At 52.0% G+C, this 11,744-nt stretch overlaps 1 protein-coding gene across 1 annotated transcript; it reads right to left on the bottom strand.

Moving 5' to 3' along the window:
- Positions 1-965: 965 nt before the first annotated feature.
- LOC130141146 (keratin, type II cytoskeletal cochleal) lies at positions 966-10,898 on the bottom strand. The gene is made up of 9 exons (XM_056321880.1): positions 10,497-10,898; positions 9,529-9,737; positions 6,884-6,944; positions 6,297-6,392; positions 5,362-5,526; positions 5,097-5,222; positions 3,657-3,877; positions 3,101-3,135; positions 966-2,275 (listed from the first exon to the last, which is right to left on the bottom strand). The coding sequence occupies exons 1-9, from the start codon at positions 10,890-10,892 to the stop codon at positions 2,088-2,090; spliced, it is 1,497 nt and encodes a 498-aa protein (XP_056177855.1). The 5' UTR covers positions 10,893-10,898; the 3' UTR covers positions 966-2,087.
- Between the last annotated feature and the right edge of the window lie 846 nt (positions 10,899-11,744).

Genomic DNA, 11,744 nt, shown 5'->3' on the forward strand with positions numbered 1-11,744 from the left:
CGACGGAGCTGCTGATCTCCTGTAATGCCAAGACCACCCCACAGCTCCTCACCAAGCGCTGCAAAGCCGGGCAAAGGACAGCAACCAGTGCCAGCCCCCACCAAAAACATCTGGGCAACGTCTGTCTGAGCTCTTCATTCCAACTAACTTCAAGGGATTTTTTTTTTTTTTTTTTTTTTTTAATTTTGATTTTCTGGCTGCAACATAAAAGCCGCGAGCTGGGTATGCTGGCTCTGCTGGGCAGCCTGGCTTCCTCCCTTCCTGGCCGTTAGTGCTGCACGTGTAGCAAAGCCACCCACAGGCTCAGCACCGCACTCACTTGGCCGTGAGGTGCTGGGCTGCGTTGGAACGGGGTCTGGGTAGCACACAGGCAGGTGAAGCATCCTTCAGGGATGCCATCCTCGTCCTGGAGGGAAGAGCTTTTCTCAGTGGCTACAAAAGCTCTGCCTGGCCCCAGCCCCGCTGCGGTGATGCCCTCTGCGGCAGCAGCTCCCCGGAGGGCTCGCCACACATCTGGGGGGTGGGAGCAAGCACAAACCACCCGTGGGGTGAGCCCTTCTTACCCCACAGCATCCCAAAAGGAGCAGGAATGAGTCGTCTCCACGCAGGAAGGCTCAGTTTCACCTCTCCGAGTTCTGGCCATCTGCAGGAGAGGTGTCTCCTCCAGCACGTAGCTCCTCTCCTTGAGGGGAGATGGTGCTCAGAGAGGGACTGGTTTCAGCCCTGATCAGGAGCTGGGCTCAGGCAAAGTGCTGGAACAAAACCAGTCCCGTCCCGCCACTGCCCAGACGGTGCAGAGCAGGCAAGGTAACACTCACCCAGGAACGAGACTGCAGGCAGCAAACCCTGACCCCTGACCCTGAGCAGAGCGTGGCACTGCTCCGGGGGACACAGCCGGAAAGGGGTGGGTGACATTGGGATTTTTTCCTGGGCAGCACAGACAAGGAACTCCGCTGGGACCGAAGAAGCATGCAATAGGGAAACTTTATTAGCGGCCTCATGACAAACTCTCAGACCACAAAGGCATAAAAAGTCAACCAAAGATACACTGCTAGGACATGGCTGAGCACGCGACGCGACAATTCTGCGCAGTTTCTTGGAGTTATTTATCTAACAATTCTTCCTACTGCAGTAACGACCTAACTATTTCCCTGGCATGTTTAAGTTGAAGACACATTTTGGCAGGAACAAGTGGTTATTGTAATGATGCATCAACAAAACACGCTTTTTCCTCGCTGTAGTACAGACACCAGGTATCACTACACTATCACAGACACACTTTAAAATACAGGGTGGTAATCAGAGACACCCGAGGATGGGGAATGTTACCTCCTGTTTTAATGTGCTACTTATCATTTTAAGCAGCTTTGTATCCCTTAAGCTTCGGGCTTCTCTTAAGGAGAGGGAATGGGCGGGGGAGCTTCTTTATGAGTTACTTTCCTATAAAGAGCCTGCAAGTACATTTCTCTGCATTGTTTTCGGTGAGAAACCAGCTTCGTTTGGAGGAAAATTGTTGAATTCCATTTCTGAGCCCATTTCCAAAGAAAATGAGAGGCCCAGAACAGTTTCACTGTTTACTTCTTGGTATACTTTAAGAAAACAAACCCAGGCTGAAATCTTAACAGGGGTTGGCCTTCTCTGAGAAGCCTAAGGGAATAAAGTCTTCCAAACCATATTAAGAGGGAGATAATCTTCTGGTCTCTTTTGTAAAACCACAGCAAGAAATGCAGAATAGCTTGCCACTCACATGATTACTTTGCCCTTCAAAGGGTGAAATCCAGCCCTGAGCAGGGGGTACCAAGCACACAAGTAACAAAAGCTTTATCCCGCCTGCTTCACTGGATAAATTTCACCCTACAGGCTTGAACCTGCTCTCAGTGGAACGGTTCCCGCCAAGTTCAACAGTGCAGGATCAAGCCTTAGGCATGAGACGGCAGGGTCAGGTGCTCTGATGTGTCTTATTCCAATTCGTTCATCACTGCAGAAATGTTGCAGCCAATTTGTCCTATAAAAGGCAACACGACTTTTCTTTTTAAGGTTTCCCTCCTCCCACGTAACTGATACCCCGCTGCTCTCCACGCCTGTAGTTACTTCCTGAAGCTTCTCCTGCTGGACGAGGTTGTGGTGACGGTGTAGGATTTGGAGCCACCCCCAGAGGAGAAGCCGAGCGCCCCGCTGCCCATGCCTGCTCCCAGGCTAAGGCCTCCTCCGATTCCTCCTCCCAGGAGTCCACTGGAACCGGAATAGCCACCTCCACCGCTGGAGCTGACCACAGCTGTGGCACAGAGAGGAGGAAACAAAATGTGAGCACCAGGAAACTTCAACCCCGGCTTGGCGCTCCCACAAAAATGGCTTTTTTAAATTGCAGCAACCAGATGAAAACTCTCTACAATCTCCCGCAAAACACAGGGCCTGGGACACTAATCCCTTTCACGTTTTGGCCCAGAGCATTTATTCCCTGTGCTGAGCCAGATGCACGTGGGGGCTGAGCAATCCATCCCCTTCTCCGTCACTCGCTCTGGCTCAGGACCAGCTGCAGCACGGAGAACCCCGTATCATAAACACACCCAGCTCATCTCTGGGTGCACCCAAGAGGCTGTGGGCATGCGGCTCACCAGCTATCGGCAGCAATGAAGTGGATGAAAAGTGCAGCCAACTGGTTTAGAGCTGCAGACAGCTTCCCCGAGCCACCAGCACCCACCCAGTGTCCAGGCACGGTGATCACTCGGTGCCTCCCAAGCTGGAAAGACACCCTCTAACATCACCTTTGTGCTAACCTCCGATTAGGCAAGGCATTTTGTCATTAGTACATTTTTCTCTGTCCAAAAACAGGAGGAAAGAAAGATCAGCATTCTCCCAAGTTAAATTTCTAACAGATGAGTTTGAGCTGAAGTCCACCACGGAGCCAAGAGCACACGATTAGCTTCTGTCTCGGGGGGCTCCTGCTTGAGAAGGGGCTTAACTGGGCTGAGGAGCTAAGGCAGGGCGCGGCGAGGCCCCACCACACCGACCCAGCTGGTCCTCACCTGCATCTTCCATAGGTGTATTTAACACACACGTTACCTATGTGTAACTGTTACAAATTCTAAAATCAACTCACAGATATTGACGCTGCCAACTCCATCACCAGCCAACCTGTCAGGGAAGAAAAACACAAAGGCAGAAAGGAAAAGGATGGGTGAGACTCAGCATTACTCAGTGCTCCCCCAGGGCCTCGGCGCTGGGGATGGAGACAATGGCAGTGAGTTATTATTGCTGTTGTAAATAATTCAGACAAGATAAGTGTGCCATCCAGCGCTTTGTTCTGGCCCTACATTTACAAGCTCTGTTATCACCCGGGGGGAGCTGGAAGAGCATGGAAGCTCTGTCCTAATTCCGTGGGGATTTGAGCCACTCGGAAATTCTCTGCCACAGTATTGAATATGATGGAAAACAACTTTTCTCCTCTTTGCCTGTTTTCACCGTAAGTATCAAATTTTCCCCAGGATTTGCCTCTTCAGCCAAAGCATTTTCAAGACCAAAACTCAATTTCAAATGCAAGGTTTCTTCTTCTGCATTTCCTTGCAGAAACTGGAATTGGGCCCCCACAGTGTCCCCAAGCAAAGGGAACAAAGGGCTGGACCCTTCCCCACGTAAAGCCCACCAGTTGCCCCCACCTGCTCTCCTCGCCCTCCAGCAGCTTCCTGTAGGTCGCGATCTCGATGTCCAGGGCCAGCTTGACGTTCATCAGCTCCTGGTACTCGCGCAGCTGCCGGGCCATGTCCTGCTTTGCCTTCTGCAGAGCTGCCTCCAGCTCCTCCAGTTTTGCCTTGGCATCTTTGACAGCCAACTCGCCACGTTCCTCGGCTTCAGCAATAGCCGCCTCCAGCTTGGCACGCTGCAAGGACGGAGCAGGGTATGTCAGTGGGCATCTCACCTCCTTGATGGAGCACACCACTGCCCATGGACTCCTGACATCTACTGGCCAGACCATCCCTGTGTATCTGCAGAGCCCTGGAGCCATCTGCTCAACTCACATCCCTAGGAATTCACGCCTACACATTTTTGGGGGCACTGGATGGAGATCAGCCTACAAAGGAAGCTCATCTCACCCCAAGATATGTTCTTCCATAAGGCAGACCCTATTTCTCTCCACTGGGTACATTTTCAGAAGACTTTCTTCAGGTGTTCCTCAGCTTCTCAGCCCACCCACGCCGCACACAACAGCACAACACTGAGGGTTACTGCAAGCTCAGGTTTCCTCTCCTGTTTTGCCCCACAGCTTGTTCAGAGCCAGCTGGTCTCCAGCAAGCTTTGATGCGAGGCAAGCCTGGACTGGAGCAGCCCTGCAGTTACCAAACAATGCAGACTGACCCCAAAAGCATCCCTGTGGGGCCGCATTGAGCTGGCAGTCCGATGCACCCTCAGCTGTGCCCCTACACCTCCAAAAAAGCCCCATGTTTGGCAGGAAGGGCTCACAACGAACCTGTGCTTTATACTCTCATTACTCAAGAAAGCTGTGCTGGGTCAGCTCCTTGCTTGTAAGTGTGTGTTGAAGCCTCCCTGCCCTGAAACCAAATAAATATGAACGCATGAATCACACTGGCTTATCTCCAGCTTCGTGCACCCTGGTTATTCACAGCCAGTTTTCAGCCCTGAACATGGTCTCAACCACTCACTGGTCTGGCTTTCACCAGCCTTTTGATAAACCGATAAGAGCCCCGGGAGAAAGCAAACAGAACTCCCGTACAGCTGGAAAATTCTTTTATACGCCCAAACACAGCGTTCCTTTCTGCAAAAAGGGAGTGGACAAAGCTCCCAGAAGCAGGAGGGCACAAGGAATGTGTGTGGCTGGGAGGGGGACCACATGCAGCCTTGCCCTTTGGAAGCGGCTCTGCATCACTCCCCTTCTGCGCTGCGGGGTGGCCTGCGGGCTCCTTCTCACCAGCTGTGCAGCTGCCTGTCAGCACCCTGTGGCTCACAACTCTCAGCCGTGGGGGTGAGCACGGCAGCCACCCCCAAAACGTTTCTACCCATGTTGTGTTACGCCCAGATCCCTGGCACAGCTGCTGCTGCTAAATCCACTGCTCTGCAGCAGGAGAAGGGCAGCTCCTCACCTGGGCCTTCACGTTTTCAATTTCACCCTCCAGCCTCTGGATCATGCGGTTTATCTCTGAGATCTTGTTCTTTGCGTTGCGCAGGTCATCTCCGTGTTTCCCAGCAGTGACCTGCAGCGCCTCGTACTGTGACATAAAACAGGGCAAGAGAAAAGGATGGAGTCAGGCCGGCAGTCAATCAGCTGGCTGAAATCTCTCCCATAAACATGTTTTTTTCTGGCTAAAAGCAGAAGCTGTCACTGCCTTTATCTCTCCCATAACTCACCTTGCTCTGGTACCAGGACTCTGCCTCTGCCCGGCTCCGGTTGGCGATCTCCTCGTACTGCGCTTTGACCTCGGCGATGATGCCGTCCAGGTCCAGGTTTCGGCTGTTGTCCATAGACAGCACCACGGAGGTGTCAGAGATCTGGGCCTGCAGCTCACGAAGCTCCTGCCAGTCGAATTAAAAACAATACCATTAATCACTGACTTTTAAGGGACCCTTTTCTGGAAGCCAATTAAAGAGAGAATCCAAGAAGAAAAGGGGAAGGGAGGCAGATAAGAAGAATTCAGTCAAAACAATCATTAATTAGTAGGAAACCATCTGAATCCCATCAACCTTGCAAAGCACAAAGTAACAAACAGCAGCAGAAATGGAGCTACTCACCACCCACGTTTGGACAGCAAGGTTAGTTTACCTCACTCCTGAGGTAAGAACACAGCACGAAATGCCAGTCCAAGGAGCTTAAGCATCAGCTTCACAACAACAAGACGGCCAAACTCCATCACCTCACCCAAGGATGCAATGTGACCTGTTCAATCAATCTCTTACCTTGCAAACAGTGGGTAAGGTGAAGGAGTATGGGATAAGGAGCTTTCCTTTCTTTCTCTCACACAGCACACACCAGCACTACAGCACTGGCTGCAATACACTGGTTTTCCTTGTTTTCATACTAACAGCATCAAAAAAATAATGCATGTCCTGGCTAAATTGGCAGCAAATTCATCTCATGTTCCAGACAGAGAAATCACTGTGACTATTCACAGGTTACACACTTTACTTGCAGGCTTCTTTTTCCTTATGTAAGGGAAGACTCCATGTCTCCATCACCCCTCTCATCTCTGGTAACAGCACATTAATGGTCTCAGTCACCATTCACTGTTCTTCACCCGCTAGTGGTGCTACACTGCAGCAGCTGCAAGAAGCAGAAGGGACCTTACCGCTTCATAGAGAGACCTCAGGAAGTTAATTTCATCCGTCAGCGCATCCACCTTGGCCTCCAGCTCCACTTTGTTCATGTAGGCAGCATCCACATCCTAAAAAAGAGTGATAATCCACTGAGAATGCTACAGCTTTGGTGACTTAGCTCACCCAGCCTTTGACGGCTTCAAAAGCAGCCATGAGCCCACCAAGCTCCCTGAGCCATCTGCTCTCTGCCCAACGACCCACCACGTCCTAAAACTATCTACTGATACTAAATATTGCTGGTGTGCAGGATCCCACATGTTCTGCAGGGTCCCCTGGGCCTGTGTTTGCAAGTCCACTGTCAGTTTGAACCGTCCAGGGAGCCCTTAGGAAACACCCCAAAGGAAAACAGAGCCATAACTTCTGGTACCCCTGGGATCCAGCGCTCCTGCCCAGCTCCCTAGAGAGACTTTGGTGCCTCCAGAGAGGCCAGAAATGAGAGCTGCAGTTCTTCACCTGCAGGTCTCTAGGCACAGCTGGAGCAAAGGGAGTGTAGGGGCAGAAGGGGGAGACGGGCTGCAAACATCTGTGATCAGTCCCAGCCAACCCCCATGGCACGCACCTTCTTCAGCACCACAAAGTCGTTCTCTGCTGCCGTGCGCTTGTTGATTTCGTCTTCGTATCTGCCAGAAAGAAAAAAAAAAAAAAAAAAACAACAAAGGGGTTGGTGTGAAGTCAGAGCCTGGGTAAAAGGAAAAAAACATCACAGTGAAGAGTTGCCCCGATTCTCTTCCCTCTCCCTCCGTTTCTCTTTGTGAGCCACCCCAGCAAAGCCTGTGACCTCTCCAAGCAAGCCAGCCCCAGGCAGAGCCTTGCTGGACAACTACGATGTGTGCTTTGCACCAGAGGTACCAGCTGTGCGCCACAGTTCCAGGGTACTGGTTGGACGAGCTGATGCCTGAAAGCTACTCTGGTCCCACACCGCCAGACCACTAACCTGGAAAGCATTTCTCACCCCTGCTTTGCCATATTCCTTAAAATTCACTGCACTTAGGAAGATTTCTGTGCCTCGTCCTCACTCACGGACAGCTGAGGCTCTCTGCTTTTTCACTTGCCCCTTAAGAGAACAAATACAAACGCAGAAGAGACGCAAGCAGACTCAACGCATTTCTCTAGGCTGATCAAAGCACCTGCTAATGCCACTTTCACTGCACGCTCCCTTATTCCAGACTTTTGAGAATATTGTGCAGGTGTCGATCACATGCCATTGTCCTGGTAAGAGTTAAACGGAATTATCCTCACTCTGAACCGAGTGGCTACGCTTCAAAGCTGCACTGACTTCTAATAGCGGCTACAACCCTCCTCTAGGTGTTCACCTTTAGATGGAACGAGCCAGACCCACAGCAGCTAAAAATCATGTTCCATTGACTTTACGGAAGGATTGCGGATTTGCACCACTTGCAAACCTGGCCCTCAGAGCCTGCCTTCCACCAACCTGTGCACAGCCAACCCGCTGAAACCAACAGCAAGAATCTGCTGAACGAATCCTGAAAGTCATCCCAGGAACAGAGCAGGAACCACTTGCTCCGGCTGCGTCAGAACTGCTGCTGCCGAAGCTCGAACACTGCTCTCTATTTACACAGTCCCTGCGTGGCTGGTGCTGTAATTTGCCTTCCAAAGTGTGAGCCACTTCACTTCCAACGGCCTTCGTGTGCCTCCCCTGCTGCTCCATGCTGGAAGCTTGCCCACCCACACTGGCATAGATGGACACTGTCCCTTTGGAACCAATGACCTGCATCTGTTGCTATTGCAGAGTAATACATGACCTGGGAATTACGTGATTGTGCTGCGTAATACTGCACAGCCTGCAGCGCAGAATGGACGGTCTGGTAAATATATATAGGTAAATAAATATATCTGATATATAAATAACAGGTAAAAAGACTGAATTATTCTTAAATTGTCTGTGAAAGTCCTCATTTCCTGGGGGAAGCTCCACCAGGGATCAATGAACTACCAAGTCACGCAGCGTTCTCCGCTGGCTCCCGACGTGCCTTGGGAAGTCCGGCACACCTCAGCACACCTCAGCACACCCGGCCAGCGCGGACACAGGCTGCTCCTACCCCTGCTTGCTGCAAACCGCACCCCTCATCAACGCAGCTTCCGAGTAAGGGACTGAGCCCATCCCCTGGAGCCTCGTGCGTAGGAATCTCCTTCCTGACCCCCCGATGTAAACTGAGAATTACTGTGTAAATTACACATTACAACCGACACACAGAGCGCTAGTCATGTTTTACGTATCCTACACAGAAGATGGTATTTTCTTCGTACAAATGGGGAGAAGCAGGTTCTGAGCTCGTTACTACTGCCTCACTCCCTCTGCTGCACTAGCATCTCAGGCTCCCAGTTCTTGCTCCCCTTCTCTTAGCACAGACAGGGTTGGGTTTTACGTGGACCTGTAAGCTGAAGGAATAAATATGCACCTGTGCACCTTGCAGTCGTGTGACATGCAACTAAAATTAGGGCTACAGTTCCTCTGGGTGCAAACCAGCCCCGTGCTGCTGCCTTGCAGAGATGCAAAGTGCAGCTGCGGGTGGGCACAGGGTAGAAGTGACTGAGCGGGGCGGGGGGAAACATCATTCCTATGCACCTCCTTGGGAATCACTGGCTATTGACTTTCCCTAAACACACCCTGGGGATTATCAGATCTGTTTGTTTTCAGTTCCTGCTCGATCCAGTTTGCCAGCTCCCTCTTTCTTTCTTTTCCTTTTTTTTTTTTTTTTTTTTAATTAAAGGCATTCCCCTTTACAGCTGGGTTGGGCACAGGCTGGGACAAAGGCTACTTTCTTCATGGGACTCCTCCCAAGCGACACGATTTAGACTGAAAAAGTTGCTTAAAAATAACAGCTCACCTGCTCCATTACCCACCCACAGAACAAGCAGCGGCTGGCTCCCCGCCTGCCAGCCTGCTGAGCTCCCGTGGGGTTCCTACAGACCCAAAAACGGCACATCCAACCCAAAGCCATCCCTGAGGAGGCCCCAAAGCAATGGAGCCACCAAAGACCATGTGGGAAGAACGTGCCAGGAACAGCGAGCGATCCAGCCTGGACAAATCCAGGCAGCTTCCCTGGCCTGGCCAACCTAACTCATGGCTGGAAAAAAAAAATAAATCTCCCTGCCTAGCAGAAAAGCTGGGGACATCTCTGCCAAGCTCCTGACCAACCTGCCAGCTCAACTACCCTGTTAGGTGGGAACATTGTACGTTACTTGGTCTTGAAATCCTCCACGAGATCCTGCATGTTCTTCAGCTCGCCCTCCAAACGCCCTTTGTCGTTCAACAACCCATCCAGCTGGCGCCGCAGGTTGTTGATATAGGTCTCAAACATGGGGGCAATGTTACTCCGGGTGGTCTTCTGGTCCTGCAGGAGGGTCCATTTGGTCTCCAGCATTTTGTTTTGCTGCTCCAGGAAGCGGACCTGGAAAGCAACCAGGAGGTCATTTGTGAAAGCAGGAGGAAGGGGGAGCTGCCACTACAGAGTCTGCAGCCAGGGGAAGGACAGCTCTGGCCGGTATCTGAGGAATTTAGATTGCTCATAGGAAGGACCTAAACTCTGGAGGGTGATAAAAACATGAGGGGGAACTGCTGCTCTGGGGCTTGCTTTATGACTTCAAGGCTTTATATGGATTAAAGATAAGCAGATTCTGCTTGCCTGACGCTTGACAGAAGCTATCCACAGACCTCAAAAGTCAGCCAATTACTCAAACTCCAGGTCTGGATTCCTTGCATTTCGGGGATGCCAGAGCTGAAGTTTACACAGGATTAATTAGTGCAAGAGAGTAAAGCCACAGAGGTACAGGGCAGTGCAAACAAACACAGCGAGCCCTGACTTAGGTAAAGGTCTGTTCTACCGGGAGGATTACCCTCCTCCCCGAGTTTGGTGGTGCTGTGCTTGGGTGCAGGTTTGATCTTTAAACCCTGCACCTGCACTGGGGGCAATGCCAGCTAAATAAAGGGGGTACAAAGCCAGCCTAAGCAGGGCAAACCCCTTCACTGACAGCAAAGCATGCAGGGCTTTAATTAAAGAGTTACTGGGTTGCAGCAGGCAAATCACACCATGCTCTTGAGGACCTGATCCTGACCCCGCTTATGAATTTCCCCCGGGGTTAAGTGAGCTTTGGGGCAGACCTGCTTTTAGGCAATGTCCACGGAGCTATCAGTCTTTCCAACATCTCACCTTATCAATGAAGGAGGCGAATCTGTTGTTGAGCGTCTTGATTTGCTCCTTCTCCTCCTTGCGCACCCGCTGGATATTGGGGTCAATCTCCAGATTCAGGGGCGTCAGGAGGCTCTGGTTGATGGTGACCTCCTGAATGCCCGTGGGGCTGAGTGTCCCACCAAATCCCATGCTTCTGTAGCTGGTTCCAGCGGGAACGCTGTAATAGGTAGTACCCACATGGGAGATCTGCTTGTTGGAGCCGAGGTTGTAAAGGCTGGAGCTGCCAAAGCCACCTGCCCTGCCTAAGCTGGCACCCCCTCCTAGTCCGCGGGTCGAGGAGACGGTGCTGAGTCGCACTTGGCTGATCCCTGGGATGGCGGCAGAGCGAGAGCTGAAGCTCACAGAGCGGGACATGGCTGCCTGGTGAGTGTCGGCAACACCCCCCACCACTCAAAAGCTCAGGGAAGCTGGGCTGGAGACCAGGAGAGTGAGCTCTCCCGACTGCTTCTCCTTTTATCCGTTAGAAAAGCTGGGCTTGGCCCAAGGGCAAAAGAGGGATCATTTTACTGCCCTGGAGGGCTGGGTGTGCCTGGCTGCCTTCCCACCCTCTGTCAACCTGCGGGATCGAGCAGAGGAGGAGGGAAGGGCCAGCGAAGGGACAGGACACACCTGGCGCCGTGTTCCTGCGGTCGGACCTGGCATTGTTCCGCACTTCCCTCGGCCTCTGCCGCAGGCACAGCCCAGGGACGTGAACCACGGGCTCCTCCGGGCGCCCTGGGCAGAGCACTGTGACAGGACAGGTCCCGTCCCTGCTCCCTCAAGGCTCCTCCGGTCCCCTGCGCTTGCCTAAATGGACGGTGAAATGAGAAGAGGGGGAATATGCGTTGATTTTTCACTCTTGCAGAGCAGGTAGCTCCCTGGAAAACAGCAGAAAAGAGATAAGGGCCCTGAGCATCACGTCCAGCCTAGTTTAATATAAACCAAAGCCAGCTGCAGCCTTGGACACACACGCCGTGCTCTGCCAGCAGCACCCAGCGAGCCTGTGCCATGCAGGGCAAGGAGGGCAGCACACAAGCAATGCCAAGCTATCCCCGGGCACCGTGGTTTTGCTTTCTCCCTCCTGTTAGCACTAAAACAAAGACTGTTTAGGTGGGCTGCACCCTGCATGGGGAAATACCCAACATGCCCGTCCACACTCAAGAGGAAACACGACAGGTTTCTGCTTAAATGTATAGGTTCCTATGCAGAAGAGGCAGTAACAAAATT

This window comes from Falco biarmicus, chromosome 19 (genome assembly GCF_023638135.1).
Source record: "Falco biarmicus isolate bFalBia1 chromosome 19, bFalBia1.pri, whole genome shotgun sequence".
In the NCBI taxonomy this organism is placed as follows: domain Eukaryota; kingdom Metazoa; phylum Chordata; class Aves; order Falconiformes; family Falconidae; genus Falco; species Falco biarmicus.